This window comes from Nasonia vitripennis, chromosome 4, assembly GCF_009193385.2.
Source record: "Nasonia vitripennis strain AsymCx chromosome 4, Nvit_psr_1.1, whole genome shotgun sequence".
NCBI classification, from domain to species: Eukaryota; Metazoa; Arthropoda; class Insecta; order Hymenoptera; family Pteromalidae; genus Nasonia; species Nasonia vitripennis.
In genome coordinates, this window is record NC_045760.1 from 32,975,426 (window position 1) to 32,991,047 (window position 15,622).

Here is a 15,622-nt window from a genome sequence, read left to right on the forward strand (position 1 = left end):
TTTTTTTGAGCCATGATGTTACGTTAAACCCGCGCGCTTCGGATCCTGTTCCGATCGCAGGTGAGTCCACCGTTCTAGAGGTGATAACCCCCATACCTCTCTAGAACTAAGTATGAGATCTTTCCGACTTTGACGAGGACAGTGTCAATTCGTCGTCAGACACACTACCGTTTCATTCTCGCATCCTAACGCCCCCCTGCAAGGCAGCGCGCCTTCGCTGGCATCGTTACCGCGTAAGACCAGGTGACGAATCATTCTACACATCCCCTTTCGGGGCAGTTGTCATCGCTCCCGCATCCTCCTCGGCAGCTGGATTTTTGCCCATTTTTGTAATGTGTGATGAAAGAGATAGATTGAGAGATAAGAGATAATGTGAAGTGTTTTTGTTGTTGTGGTGCTTGCGTAGTGTTTCTAGATGAATGCGTTCGACAGTGTGGGCTCATCACACCCACGCCTGTTCCTATCGGCTGTCCGCGGCTGCTTATTCAATTTATTCGCAGCTAGCCTCTTTCTCAGGGGCTGTTCCTCTATCCGCAACCTAAGGACGCGCTGTGTAGTGGTGATAGGCACCCACCCGTCCGATCTGGACGACAACGCCCAAGACCCGCTTAGGGTAGCGGCATTGTAACAGAGCTTTAACTAGATACGAAAACAAATTTAAAATTAAATCTAAATTCGAATTAATAAATACTTATTCGTCGTTATTCTTAAAAAAAATTCATTTATAAATCTGAAGCTCCTGTCCCTTATAATTTTGATTTTAATATAATACTTTCAAAACCTATGGTTAATCTATCTTCTGGAATTAAAATTAAAGTCTCTAAAGCTCCCAATTCTAAATTTGAAAAAATTTTCAAAGACAATTTGTTGAACTGTTATAATTTTTACACTGACGCATCAAAACTCGAAAAAGGAAACTATATGTAGGGTTTGCTCTTTTTTACCCAGACTGGGAAAAGGATTTGATTCTTAAATATAAACTCATTAGTCATTCTTCTATTTTTACAGCGCAAGCCTATGCTATCTTAAATTCCATAAGATTTATCTTGGATAATAATCTTAGTCCTTTTTGTATTTATTCAGATTCAAAAAGTGTGATTGAATCTTTAACCAGTAATCCCTATTCAAAAAATATTAAATTTGTCATTCTTGAAATTAAAAAATTATTATTCGAAGTATTTAATAAAAATTTAATTGTAAACATTGTTTGGATACCAGCTCATGTTGGTATTGTAGGGAATGAAAAAGTTGATTTATTAGCTAAGGACGCAATATCAAATGGCATTTTAGAAAGGTCTCCTATACCTGCATCTGATCTCAATCATAGTATTAATGATTTACTCAAATCAAAATTTTTGTCATTTTTAACTCATCCTTATAATCATACAGGTTTATATTATTTTGAACATTTCTTTGAATTTAGCCATTCATATTCATCTAGATTTAATATAGTATCTATTAATAGATGAAGGGCAAACCATTATAATTTAAATTTTAGTCTCTTTAGAAAAAATATAATTAATTCCAAGTCATGTTCTTTTTGTGATTGCGCGATTCAAGATGCTGAACTTTTTTTTTGCATTGCCCGAAATTTCGTGATCAAAGAGTTGTTTTAGAAAGAGAGTTGTCAAAAACTAGATATTCAAAACCTTTTAATTTGGAACTATTTTTAAAATATCCTAAAAATGATGCATGCAAAATTTTATTTAATTTTCTCAAAGCTTGTGATCTTTTTATCTAGCAATAGTGTATTTATTCGATTAATTATTTAATATTGTGTCTGTTTTAGATTACTCAAAGTAATTAATATCCCAAAAGCTATTTATTTCTAATCTTATCATAATATAGTCTCAATCTTTTTTTCTCCTTTTTTTCCAATTTCCTTTCCTTCCTACCCTTCCTTGCTACAATAGTGAAGATAGAAGTTTAATCTTCAAGAATTTGAATTTATGGCGCGTATACACCCTCTACATACCTATATGTATACTCAAATAACCTGGTGATGGCCTAAGTCACATACAGTTAGTTGTAACCAATAAGACAAGGTCACAAAATCAAGACGAAGAAGATTAGTAGATCATCGTTCCCTTATCAGCTGACGTGCTACTGCTGCTCGATGAGGGACATAATATATAAACACTCGGACGTGCGTAAATCACGGGAAACTCGCAACTTTGTCTCTTATCTGCTTATATGTATATTCTGATACTTACGCTGTTCGCGTAAGTTCTGAGTTCTTCACGAACTAACCTGCACGAGGTTAGTAGCTTCGAGATTGTACAGCAGGATGATTTCGACTTTTTACGAGAGGATCGTCGGGACGTCGCCTCCGCCGGAGCCGAATGAGCCGAAGATCCTCTGCGTTGGACTCAGCTGTTTGGATATCGTGCAACTCTGTAAACACTATCCCGAGGAAGACACAGATCAGAGGTGAATCGCAGTTGCATTTCTTTGTTGGTAGAACATAGGTTTTGAGAATCAAGGAAAAAATATAGTGCTCTTGTTTGCAGTGGAACACAAGAAACCATAAGTATTTATCAATTGATGTTATTGTCTGCAGGTGCATTGACTTTAGGTATCAGCGAGGAGGCAATGCCAGTAATAACTGCACTGTAATCTCCCAGTTTGGCCAGCCATGCGAGTTTCTAGGAGTACTGAGCAATGAGCAGTTTTCTCGGTTCCTCCAAGATGACATGCGGAAGCATAAAATTGATTTTTCACACTGTCCAATGGTGGAGGATGGCGGATGTCCAACATCAGTTGTCGTATTGAGTATGAGCACAGGCAGTCGTACCATTATACATCATAATCAGAATCACGCTGAGATAACTCTGCAGGATTTTGAGAAATTAAATTTGGAAGATTACAGTTGGGTACACTTTGAGGTAAGTAGGGTATGATTTCTTCGTGATATTGTCAGTGAGTGTAATATGATGAAATGCTATTTCTCAAATAGGGAAGGAATATTGCAGAGGTTTTGCTGATGATGCAACATATAGAAAATTACAATAGGTCCTTGGCCCAAACATCAAGCGAAGGTGATGATAAATTTACTCACCATCATCTTCCAATAACAATTAGTGTTGAGTTGGAGAAAATGAGACCTGAGCTACTAGACTTATTACCATATGCGGATGTTGCATTTGTATCTAAAGACTTTGCTGAATGTAGAGGCTATGTCAATATGAGTGAGACTTTAAAAAATGTCAGCCAAGATGCCAAGACTGGGTGAGTCTTTTACACATTCATTTTTATTTGTTTGTTATTTTCATGAAAGAATGTATTTTAAATTAAATTTCAAATTTATTTTAGAGCAACAATATTCAGTGCCTGGGGAGATAGAGGAGCCATGGCTCGAGCTCCAGATGGAAGCATAGTCCAATCGCCTGCCTTTCCACCTCACAAGATCATAGACACACTCGGCGCCGGCGATACGTTCAACGCGTCGATTTTGTATTATTTAAATAAGGAAAAACTAGCTTATAAGAAGGGCAGCAGAAGCGATGAATCTGCCAAAAATGAAATTCTGCAGAACTACAATATTGAGAGCTCCGAGAAGAGTCAGACTGAATTTATCAATCGAGATGTCCTCCAAGGCGCTGTAAACTTTGGCTGTCGACTGGCCGGTGCTAAAATCGGCCTTAGAGGCTTCGAGGGTTTATGCGACGTTTATAAGAACTACTTGTGATAAAAAACTCGCTAGTCAGGCATTTCATAAATCTATATTTCGTAAACATTTTTTACAAAGAGGTTTGAATTTCATTGAAAAAGTATAAAAAGTGTGGATTCTTTTTTGTAATATACGTCGAGATCGGTTTTTCATATTTGACGCACCAGAATAAGCATAAAAAAAAAACGAGTTCTTTTAATCTTGCCGTCATAAACTAATGGACGTATGTATTTTCTAACACCAAAACATTTTTTTTCCATTACTGATGTTAATGGATAGTTGAAAAAATGAAAAACGTTGAATATTCAATAAATGAATTGTGTTACATATATGCAACATAATGCATTATTTACAAGCTGAAAAAGAGTGCAGTGCTTGCGTTTACTCGCGATACATAGTTTTAAATGCACACTGTACTCCCGGTCGACTCGGTTGCATCCCTGGTTAAAAAATGTTGTTAAAAATGTTTGCAATCAAAAAAGAAAACCAAAATTGTCTTGTCACGGCTAACGTCCAAAATAATAATGATTTACATGTCATGCACATAGACTTTTACAGTCAAGTGCAATACCTTATCAAACATAAGGATAATTGAGAAGTAAAAAAAATGAATTCGACATAAATAAAGTCAACAGCGTTCGTAGATCATTTTAATCAGGGACGCAACTCTGAAAATTATTTGTGACATCGTTCTTCGCGCGGACGCATTTCGGTTACGCAGCTAATCACAGCTTTCATGAATGATATGAAATATGCGTCAAACGACACATTGGTTGATCGTTTGTAAAAAAAAGAAATTAAGCCCGGCTCTATATCCATATGTTTGTTTGCTCAATGTTTGTATTATTATTTATCAAAGCGACGCAGGACATTCACGCGCTTCAGTCTTGAGAAAGTTGGCGCTTCCTTGTGTCGCTGTTTCTTTTTCTCTTAATTACAACTAGGCGCGTCTGTTCGCGGTTCGCTTTGATAAAACGACGAGCATTTTTGTACGTTTTTGTCTTGCGCAGAAACGTCGATAGTCCAGATCTCTGGTTCGGATGGTCCCTTATCAGTTGTCAGCGGCGACACCGCTGTCCAGGAAATCTTTGATAGCTCGTGGCACTTTCTCCGGAAAATTTCTGCAATACATGTACAAGTGATTAATCCACTTAATTTTTCGACTTATTTGTCGTAAACGAATGTCAAACAAACCTGAGGAAATGGTTGACGCCCAGCCAGTGCGAGGGAATCGATAACTCCGGGACGTTTCTTCGCTGCGCCCTGACTATGACAGCAGCTGCCTCCTGCGGTGGAACCACAGCCATGAGGCTCGGAAACCTGAAAAGCGTCGAACGATATCGGCGTTATTCGCAATGAATATTATGTATTATTAAACACCCAAGACACACACACACACACGCACACATCACATCACATCGAAGAGACTGAGTACACTGAGAGATAACATTTAATGAAAAACGTGTCGCACCTTGCGCCCAACATTCCAGTCTGCTTGTAAAAAGAGAAGGGATCGTTAGTTGGCTATGAGTAGGACGAAATGCTTTATACTTAAAGATAAGAGTAGCTGTGTGTAAATATATTTAGAACTTATAAGGTATATATATTTTTTCAAATAAACGAATAAACTAATCGAGAGGTGGCAAAGTCTTTCTCTCCGTCGATTAGATTTAATGGACTCACTTAATCTTTGGTTTCTTGCAGAGTCCGGTGTCGACCATGTAGGGGTAGATCGTGGTGAACTTGATATTAGATTTAGTTCCTCCTACCGACGAGCTGATCCTGAGCTCCTCGCTGAGGGCTTCCATTAGGCCTTGAGAAAAAGGGCAGATAAATGCGAGTTTGAGCAAGGTGAAAAAGTTGAACTTGAGCACTGGCTTGGCGCATGGCTTAACAATTACCTCTAACCGCGAACTTGCTTGCGCAATAGGGGACCAGGTTGGTCAGACCGACGATGCCGGCTATCGAGGATAGCGCGACGACGTGTCCGTGATTTTTGGCCAGCATGTCCGGCAAAAATGCTTGCAATATCTGCAAATGGATAATAAATCGGCAATGTTAGCGGGAAAGCTCGGAAGCAAGGGGGCTGAAAGGAAGCGAGCCTAAGCCTACCCAGAAGTGAGCCATGACGTTGATGTCCATCATCTTTTGTATTTCCGCGGCGGTGAGCTCGAGGAACGGCCGACACGGCATGATTCCGGCGTTGTTAACGAGGATGCTGACGGTGCCGACTTCCCTCTTGACTTTGTCGGCCACCCGCAGGACCTCCTCGCGACTGGATACGTCGCATCTTGGGGAACACAGAATTAGAGATACAGCGTGAAGCGGTTATGCTAATATACGGTCAGCTTGAGAGAGAGAGAGAGAGAGAGAGAGAGAGAGGCGGTATCATTTGGCTGGCAGACTCACTTGTATCCGTGGGCGGCGGCGCCACCCATCTTCTTGATTTCGTCGACCGTCTCCTCGTTGTTGGTATCGTTGATGTCCCAGCAGACGACCGTGGCCCCCAGCGAGGCATACTTCAAGGCTAGCTCCTTTCCAATGCCGTGGCCCGCTCCAGTAACCTGTTGGGATCGTCGGCGAAGCGCTCGGTTAATTTTTGGTACAAGCATAGCTTACTTTCGCTTTCGAAAGTTGCGCAATAAGGTCTAGCTGCATCGGCGGAGCTTTCGAGAAAAAGGCAGCGCGTCGCTCGATCGCGCTCCCGTTCGTTGCACCTGCGCGTGCAGATAGCCGCGGCCTAGGCTGCGCGTCTACGCTCTATTATTAAGCGAACGATTTTATCGAGTATAGGCAAACTATAAGTAAATTTGTCCCAGCTCGGCAGTTCTCTACGTCTCTTATTTATGCATGCAAGTGGACACTGTGCGTACCAGCACGATTTCGCCGGCGACGCTCTGCTCGTCCGCCGGCAAGAAGAATCGATAGATTCCCTCGAGGATGCAGTAGAGCACTTTCAGCAGCAGCAGCAGGATGTCCGCTATGACGAGCGCGCCGCTGTAGGCCTTGACCATTGCTGTCCTGAAAATCACGTATTCATCGCTGTTATTTGGCTCTGGGTGAATTTTAATCTGCGCCGACGAGAATACATTATATATATATATAATTATGTGCAGCGCGCCGTTGAGGCTCTTTTTTCAGCAGCGCTCAACCAACAAGATTCGATTTAATGGCCCGTAATTTTTGAGAAACGTCCGATTGCATATGCTTATAATCTGCGAGCCGCGAGTTGCGCAACGCGGTGCACATGCGAGTGCCGCGAGGATATTTCACGCGGCGGTGCATGCCGCGCGCGGGAGCGCCAAGCTCCGAGTCTGCGCGCATGAATAGCATTAGAAACGTCAGTTGACAAAAACCGAATGAGCCGTCTACTTGGCGCGCAAAAAGCTGCTGCATCCTAAGATTTACCGCGCAGGCTCTCTCAGTCTTCGCTATGCGCCTGCTCCTCTCTGGCCTGTACAATTTGAACGCCGATTCGACCAGAGTTTCTACTCATGCGATGATAGACGCGGCGGTTGCGAAACGTTCATTTCCGAAGAAGCGCGGCGCGGAAATCGGCCGGACTCGGGGGAAGCGAAACTGCGAAAAGAAACAGCAATAAGCCGCATCGAGAATAAACAATAAACAATAAACAACAAACAATAAACGCGGAAACGAGTCGTCGCGAAAATTGTGGCGAGACGAGGTGCCGTGCATGCTCTTGCGCAACTCGCGCGTCCACGCTCAATTGACTTTAATGGCTGCAGAGTTGGCGCGAGATGCCGTCGGCGCCGCCGCGTTGGGAGTTGAACGCTGGAATTGGCTATTTTTTCCTCGGCAGCTCTCGCGCGTGCATTGACTTTGTCCAATTTATCTCGGCCGCGTCGATTCCGTGAAAAAACTTTCCGCGAAATCCGAAGAATTAATTATCATCGTACTTGAAATTCAAGGAAAGCCGAAAGAAGAAGCGAAGAAGAAGAGGACGTCCGCGCTAATCAACCGACGAGGCGGCCTTGCGCGAGCAAGTTTGATACGCCAATTTTAGATTCTGACGCGGTGAATTTGTTCGATGTTTGTAAACAGCTCGCGCGGGCAACGCGTTGCAATGGGCGGCCGGATGCGATGGGAATTTTAATTTGCTTTATTATGCGGCTGCGGAGCCGTCTCCGCTGTGGGCCAGCTTCTGGCCATTGTCCTCGGTCAATGCCAGAAGATGGGGGCGGAGAACTTTTTGCGAAATTCCGCGTCATTCCGAGGAATCACGCAAGGATGACGTTGAAATATCCGCGATGACAATAAGAGCGTGTGCCGTTAGGCTCAGAACTTGAAGGAACTTGAACGAAAGTGAGTGGAGGCTCGAGCGCTCGATACACTTTCTGCAGAGACGTGCCGCATAATATGCGCGCGTGCACGCGGAGTGCGCCTTTTACTTTTTCGAGAACGATCAGCCAAAGTCGCGATTTTTTATTTTTATTTTCCAACTGACTGCTCCGCGTATTCCGCGCGATCCTCCGAATACTTGCCGGACAATGTGTAGCCGCAATCTGCATGTCTCGCGCTATATCTACATTGTCGTCGGGCGAGTTTCAAAAGAATTTAGAATAGCTCGCGTTCAACGCTCTAACGAATAAATTCAGTTTTGTATATATAATATTTATGCATTACGCACGCTTGCAGCAATAAGAAGAAGAAGAAGAAGAAGAGGAAGAGAATGAGCGACTTACTGCGAGAAAGACATGGTCACTGGACAAAAAGCAAGTACGGCAAGTGTGGCATGCAACAGCGGAGATTCGGGACGGACGAGCCTTGTCCGTGAGGAGTCGCGCGAGGACTGAGGACCGAGAGAATGAGCGCTAGCGCTACTGCCGGCCTCGAGCTGCAGCCAGTCGCGGCTGAGTACTGAGACTGTCCGAGTGGCTCTGTCGGACTGTCGCTATACCGCCACTGGGCACAACTGACACTGCCGCTGCAGGGGCCGCGCGGCGCGCGCGCGCGCGCATATTTAAGCCTCGCCACTCGCCTATTATGTGGCGCAAATACTTGTAGCCGGCGGTAACGCGCACGCGGAAGAGAGGCTTATGTTTACAAGGTCGGCTCCGGTCGCTCGGGCGGGCAATTCTCGTCCGCGACACGTGGACGGCAGCTGGCGCGCATCGGGAACTTGGCCGGGCTAATTCGCTTTTAACGACATTCGAATCGCTTTCCCATGAGAGCCTCGTCGCATAGCACGCCTGTGGCGTACGTGCGCTTTTCCAAGTGCAACCAACGCAGAGCCCCGTCCCTTTTCCTCGGTTCTTCTCTCCGAATAAGCTGGCGTTTCGAAAGGTGCGTTCGCGCGAGCCGATTCAGCCCCGAGCTGTTATATAGAAACTCGAAAAGGTTATCGCTGCGCAGATAAGACGACAGCCGTCATCGAGTTTTGCGATCCGAGATCCATCGTAATAAGCTGTTGGTGTACTACTTGTATATAGCGACGGCAGCGAGCGCCTGCTTATCTGCGTTCTCTCGAAGCTTCTATTTTAAACTTATTCTCCGACAGCCTCGCGTTTTTATCTCTCCGCCTCCTAAGGCGTTGCACACATCTATTCGAGCGACGCTATGTACATGTGCATTGCAGGTACAATCTCTACGAGTACGCGCGCGCGCGCTCGAATCGACGAAAACGCCAGTGCAGTGCGGCGCAGAGCGGAGGGCTGAAAAACACGCGCGCAGCTTCCGCGGTACAACGCAAGCGCGCGCAGAGTCCAGTCTTGCACGCGCACGTCGTCCTGGTCGCGGCCACTTGCGCAATCACTTTCATTCGACACTGGCCGCGGCGGCTGTGAGACGAGTTCTGCGAGAAAACGCCGCCGCTAGTCTATGTCATACCTATATGTATAGCCAGCGCGCAGACGCAATTTTTTTCGCCAACTAGCTGCGGAGACGTTTCTGCTTATGTTATATTCTTTCCTATCTCTGTCACATAGTCACGCGCAGATTCTGATATAGTCAGCATACGGCACACTCGTGCAGCCGCTATATCCAAGTAGAATGTCAGGACACATTTTTTATCGCGCGCAGCAAGAGTACTTATCGCTACATCGCCGCATCACGAGGAAGATCGATAACAATGACTAGCTTTTATCGTTATCAATTGTAAATGTAGCATCCGCTTCTTAAAACGAGCAAACGTGCGATTAAGACAATGCGTATGTAGGGAAGAATATTTAGCGAATTTCAGAAAAATGTGTAACCTCAGACCCAAGATTTTCTTTTTGATACCCAAAATCGCTATGAAAATTCAAATGTTCAATCGTTAATGGGCATACATTTGCCCACAAATTTCTCTTTCTTTCTTGTTCATTTCATGGTGAGTCACAGTTGCACAATGCAACGCCACATAAACCAACTTCAATTACGTAAATGATCAATAAATAAATGTCAATTTACCTTTCTTCTTCGTGGCCCATGATAAGAGGGATCTCCGATCTTCTCGCAGGATCGGTAGAAGATGCGTAAATTCACTTGGTCAAAATTATTGCGCAATCAAGTTCGGCAACTCGCTGAGAAAACAGCTGCCACGAATCTGCGTCAACGCCTCGAATATAAGCTCTCGCGCTTTTCCTGCCTAAGTATAATACCTCACGAGAGCAGCAGTATCCCGCACGTATCTATATGATGCGAGACAGTTGTTGCTTGCGCGCACTCTTTCGGCTGGAGCGAGCGCTGACATTAATTACACGTATGCGAGAAGCTTCGACCACTAATGGTAGGTAGTGGATACGTGCATTTTTCTCCGTACCGAGTTATCAACATAACACATACTATGCAATTTAATAGATATCATGATGTGCTTGATTTGCTGCCTCTGCGAGACTGACGTAGATGACTCTGATTTTGCATATCCTGCACGGAATGATCTGCTGCCTACCATAAGTTTTGCATTACTAACCTGCCTCCTGGCAGGGACGGGATCCCCACATGTTGCGCAAGGACCATACCTGGTGCCAGGGAGTCGCAAACGAGTGCTGAGCCAACTAACGCAGATAGAGACGTGAACTCCTCCGAGGAAGTCACGCGCAAGCTTATGACCGAGCAGAGCAGCGAGCTGGAGACCCGCCTAACTGCTATTAAGGAAAAACTTGAGGAGCACACCGCCCTGTCGAAGGCCAACAGAGATCGTATCTCTGAAATGCGTAAGGAGATTGACTTTTTAAAGGAGCAGTTTGGCAAGATGTGCAGATCCGCGCCAGAGACCGATCTTTCTGGCACTCGGACGGGAGAGGGCCCGAGTCCCTCGTATGGTTCACTGGTCGCCGAGGTCCAGGACCGTCTCAAGCGCTCGTATAACGTTATCCTATACAATCTTAAACCCTCTGACTCGGCTGCTCCTGACGGCTAGGTTGTCAAAGCTGCTCTCTCCAGGATATCCAACATCAACTGGAGAAACACGAATACTTTTCGATTCCCGAGACCATCGAGACGCAGCGACTTTCCTCCCGTCCCGGTGAAATTTGGCTGCTGCGATGAGGCGCGTCGAATTGTCAGAGAGAGAGAGAGAGAGAGAGAGAGAGAGAGAGAGAGAGAGAGAGAGAGAGAGAGAGAGAGAGAGAGAAAACTTCTACCGCGTGCTGTCTAGCGAACTCGGGCTTGAGGGATTCAGGGTGTTCAGATGGTGGTGTTCTCATTGGTGTTCGTTGCCACATCAATGCTGAAATGGTACTGTGCGACTCCACTACGGAGCAGCTTGTCATCAAAATCTCCGACTCTTCAAGTAAAATCATTGTCTCTGTCTCCTACGTTCCACCGGATTCTTCTGCACAGGTTTACTGCCAGCATATGAGGAATTTGGAAGCATTGCTTGTCAGATTTCCGGACCATTGGCCCATAGTGTCGGGAGACTTCAACCTACCCAACACCGTATGGAGTTCCAACCCTCTTCTGCACACCCAATCAGCCTACCTGAGCCCTCATCTCAGGGAGGCAGACCAGTTGTGCTCTTTCTGTGCTTCGCATGATCTTGTGCAGCAACATCCGCACCACCCCACTAAGGCATATACTCTGGATCTGCTGTTCTCATCTGCTGACCTCATCAAGCCTGTGTGTTCGAAATAAATCTTGTAAATAGCGTCGTTAATTGTAGTGTGTCCAATTCTAAATATTGTAAGCGCAATTTTTATAATGTTGACTATCATGCTGTAAATGGTTGCATTTCGGAAGTGAATTGGGAGGATGTACTAAGCAATCTGGCTACTCAACCAGATTCATGTGTCAACTCATTTTACGAGATTCTCCACAATATTCTTGATCGTTACGTACCAGTTTATGATCGACCTCCCGATTCGTTCCCGAAATGGCACGACGCCGAGTTAACAAAAACAATACGTGAAAAGAAGAAGGCGCATTGTGATCTCAAGGAGTCACCTTGTACTGAGAATCGCATTAAATTCAATAGGCTAAGAGCGCTTTGTATGAGACTATATTAATCTGATCGAATCGAGCGTGAAACGAAACTTAAGATCTTTCTGGTCCTATGTCAAGGGTCTACGAAAGACACGCACTCTCCATCTGAGATGTATTGGCGGGATAAAACAGCTAAGGGTTAAGGGCAAGATGATGTAGCGAATCTATTTTCGCAGTTCTTCGGTGCGGTTTGTCGTAATCGCGACCTGGATGAACTGCAGCTGCTTGAATCAATCGATACTGTAATATCGGATATATCTTTATCCTCGGAGTCTGTTAGGTCGCTTGTTCGCAGTCTTGAGGACAATGTCAACTCCGGTCCGGATAGTCTTCCTTCTTGCTTTGTAAAACGCTGCTGGGCTTCTCTGGATAGACCTATTTTGAAGATCTTCGATGGTCTGTTGCGGACTGGCTGTTTCTTTTTATTTATTCTGCCTATCTTTAAAAAGGGTGACAACCGGGACGAGCTATGGTCTAGGCTTCTCTCCGGACTGGCTCAGCAGCACGGATTTGTCAGCGGTCGCTCCACCTAGACAAACCTGCTTGTCTTTAGCGACTTTCTGTCTGAAGCCGTTGATAGGACGTCGCAGGTGGATGCAATATTTACTGACATGTCTAAGGCCTTTGGCTCCGTGAATCATGGGCGCCTACTAGTCAAGCTTAACAATTTCGGTGTTAGAGGAAGGATCCTGAAACTACTTGGCTCCTACCTATCTAATCGATCGCAGTCGGTTAGGTTTAATGTTTCAATATCGGAATCTATCGCTGTCAGGTCGGGAGTCCCGCAGGGCTCACATCTTGGTCCTTTGCTTTTCTGCGTTTTTATGAATGACCTTGTACCGCTTATAAGGCATTCTAATATGTTAATATATGCGGATGATGTAAATGTTTTCAAGGAGATTAAGTCTACTTCGGATGTCTCCGGACTCCAGAGGGATTTGGATGCGCGGTATCACAATGGTCTCTTGACAATGGCCTTTGGTTGGGTGTAGATAAGTGCTCGTCGATCTCATTTACCAGGAAGCTTCACCGCTTCGATGCGGATTACTCAATTGATGGCACTACCCTCGACAAGCTTTCAGCTGTCAAGGACCTTGGTGTTATCTTTGATTCTGAGCTCACTTTTGAGTTACATATTGACTCTATCGTATCCAGGTCCCTCAGAGTGCTCGGCTTTATTAGGCGCGCGACGGCCGACTTTTCTAATTGTGACTCAACCTTATACCTTTATCGGACTCTACTGCTCCCCAACTTGATGTACAATCCTCAAGTACGGCGGCCCCATTTATAAGTTATGGTTGACAAAATTGAACGAGTTCAGCACGCATTCTTGAGGTTTGTAGTATTTGAGATTGCTGAGACCTATCAGCTTCAGACCACCAGCTCCCTGCACTATGCGCAGGATTGCGTTTTTTCGTACAAGATTATTCGTGGTCTTATTAACTGCGATGATCTGGCTGGCAGGTTCGCGGCAAGATCACTAAACTACTCTTTACGTCGTTTTCGCGACTTGCAGGAGGACGGCTGCAAGTCGAACACCGATTTCTTCGGCGCTGTCAATCGCCTGAAACGTCAGTGGAATGCGCTTCCACAACTAGCTCGCGATAAGCCATCTTTACAGATTTTTAATTCGTCCGTCCGAGCACTCTCTTTGGCATTTTAACGATGTCAGCTATCAGTGCATTACATTGTAGTTTGAACATCGATTATTGTATTTTATCATTTCTTTTCTCTTTGTAGCGTTTTAGTTTTACGCATTTTCTTTCATGTTGTAAAGGGCTTTTTAGCCCGTGTAATTTTTAAATAAATAACTAAATATCAAGCTCATGCAGGCCAAGCCAGCATCCACCGGCGACGGAAGTGGATTTCGTTTCTGCGAGCAAGAATACAAGAAGTCATATCTTCATATGCGAGAAAGCAGAAAGCCAACTTTAATATTTGGTCCAGTTTCAGGCTAGGACGCATTTAAGCACTGGGCTCTCTGCTTGAGAGAAAATAACTTGAATCTCAAGAGCGCAACTTAACAATGGTTATCTTTTCTCGAGCAGCCAGTTTTGCAAAGCACTATAAGCTCAATACGTGAAAGTTTAGCAATAGGGTAGGCTTAGCTATATAAATACTGGTACAACTTGCAAGGGCAGATCACCAAAGTCCGTTGGCCATTGACAAGCGGCAATATACCATCATCTATGAATAGCGAATCGATACGGGAGGTCTACGACCCTTACGTGGCTAGCCGCAACGAATAGGTCAGTGTATACTGCTTCGGATATTTTTTGAAAATTTAAGTAGTATAATTTAAATAAATAGCTGCATTACACAGGACAACTACAATAATGATATACACGTGCATAGCTTGAAAGTTTTAGTTTATAATTATACCGGACACGTGTATACAGATAACTTTGATTACCACTATAGGACATCCAGCTCAGTCCCTGATTCCATCCTTACGAAAATTGTAGAGCACTGAACAAACTATTATTTTTAATTAATAAATAAAAATCTTATTTTAGTTAAAAACAATTTTTTCAATAAAAAAATCACCATATATATTAAATAAATAGACCTAAATGAAAGCACCTTTACCTCGAACCTGGGCTTTTTCAGCTCCAGAAACCGTATGAAGCGTCAGTGGAATTCACTTCCCCGTAGCGCTCAATGTAAAGAATTGGTTTTCCAATTTAAATCGTTTGTCCGATCTTTATCCCTAGCTTACTAGCTAGATGTTTGATTTATCGTATACCATAGAGCTGCACTAGGCCGCTCAATTCTCTTGTACTCATCGTTTCACACCTCGTTATTATATAATTGTATTTTTATTATTGTATTTCTTTTCTGTAAAGGGCGTCTCCGCCCGTTTAATAATAATAAATAAATAAATGAACCCCAAAAAACTATATATATATTTTTTTTTTTTACGTTAACTTACAGGCCATAGGAGGCCCATTAGCTCAGTTGGTTAGAGCGTCGTGCTAATAACGCGAAGGTCGCGGGTTCGATCCCCTCATGGGCCACTTTTTTGCTCTGGTCCATCAAATTGCTTATATTGATTATTTGTACCCATCGCCCCTGATAATGTTTTACCCTTTAAAAACAAAAATTTTCAAGCAAAGTTCATTTTCCATTATTCGAATTTGACGTAAAATCAGCGATAATCCGATGTGGTACAGAAGACGCCCTCTTGGAGTTATTTGCATGGTAAGCCACATTTTAACTGTATCAACGGGGCACGGGCGGCAGTTTATCCTTACTCACCTCGAGATACCTATTGTAGATAATACAGATGAGTGGCGCCGCTCGGTAGATCTGCGCCGAAACAAAAGAAGCATCATAGCATATAGAGTTTAAATACCGACCTTTTAGCGATTTGAATTGCTGTTAGCATGAGGAATGGATTTTTTAATCATAATAGGGGAAGGTGGGGCAGTAGTGGCACCTTGACTTTATTTCAATTTTTAGCCTTAAATTGGGAGTTATTAATAATGACAATAAGTGAACTCGATAGACAATGACACCATAAAACGAAAT

At 44.0% G+C, this 15,622-nt stretch overlaps 2 protein-coding genes and 1 non-coding gene across 10 annotated transcripts; 2 read left to right on the forward strand and 1 right to left on the reverse strand.

The window, feature by feature from the left end:
- The first annotated feature begins 1,859 nt into the window (after positions 1 to 1,859).
- LOC100115525 (ketohexokinase) lies at positions 1,860 to 5,308 on the forward strand. Its single transcript, XM_001599345.6, has 4 exons — positions 1,860 to 2,430; positions 2,561 to 2,885; positions 2,957 to 3,228; positions 3,313 to 5,308. The coding sequence occupies exons 1-4, from the start codon at positions 2,288 to 2,290 to the stop codon at positions 3,686 to 3,688; spliced, it is 1,116 nt and encodes a 371-aa protein (XP_001599395.1). The 5' UTR covers positions 1,860 to 2,287; the 3' UTR covers positions 3,689 to 5,308.
- LOC100115486 (short-chain dehydrogenase/reductase family 16C member 6) lies at positions 3,704 to 10,378 on the reverse strand. Of its 8 annotated transcripts, none has more exons than XR_004227681.2 (9): positions 10,079 to 10,369; positions 6,544 to 6,691; positions 6,080 to 6,234; positions 5,783 to 5,960; positions 5,572 to 5,701; positions 5,354 to 5,483; positions 5,142 to 5,161; positions 4,865 to 4,990; positions 3,704 to 4,791 (listed from the first exon to the last, which is right to left on the reverse strand). XR_004227681.2 is itself a non-coding variant. In XM_008216346.4 (8 exons), exons 1-8 carry the CDS (start codon positions 10,096 to 10,098, stop codon positions 4,722 to 4,724), a joined length of 957 nt encoding a protein of 318 aa, XP_008214568.1. In that variant the 5' UTR covers positions 10,099 to 10,378; the 3' UTR covers positions 3,704 to 4,721. The 8 variants fall into 8 exon arrangements, 4 of the variants coding, with proteins under 4 accessions (XP_008214568.1, XP_001600199.2, XP_031786337.1 ...); XR_004227680.2 differs by having other exon boundaries at positions 5,142 to 5,164; XR_004344826.1 differs by lacking the exon at positions 10,079 to 10,369 and adding an exon at positions 8,374 to 8,658.
- A 4,656-nt stretch (positions 10,379 to 15,034) lies between these two features.
- Positions 15,035 to 15,108, forward strand: TRNAI-AAU. The gene has a single exon. It is a non-coding gene; the product is annotated as a tRNA-Ile (tRNA).
- Positions 15,109 to 15,622: the final 514 nt, after the last annotated feature.

Coding starts and splice junctions, on each gene's coding strand:
- LOC100115525 (XM_001599345.6), top strand. CDS start 2,288: ATGATTTCGACTTTTTACGAGAGGATCGTCGGGACGTCGCCTCCGCCG. Junction 2,886..2,956: donor ACAGTTGGGTACACTTTGAG/GTAAGTAGGGTA, acceptor TTTCTCAAATAG/GGAAGGAATATTGCAGAGGT. Junction 3,229..3,312: donor AGCCAAGATGCCAAGACTGG/GTGAGTCTTTTA, acceptor AATTTATTTTAG/AGCAACAATATTCAGTGCCT.
- LOC100115486 (XM_008216346.4), bottom strand. CDS start 10,098: ATGGGCCACGAAGAAGAAAG. Junction 6,235..6,543: donor TCGCCGGCGAAATCGTGCTG/GTACGCACAGTG, acceptor CGATCCCAACAG/GTTACTGGAGCGGGCCACGG. Junction 5,702..5,782: donor ACGTCATGGCTCACTTCTGG/GTAGGCTTAGGC, acceptor ATCCATTTGCAG/ATATTGCAAGCATTTTTGCC.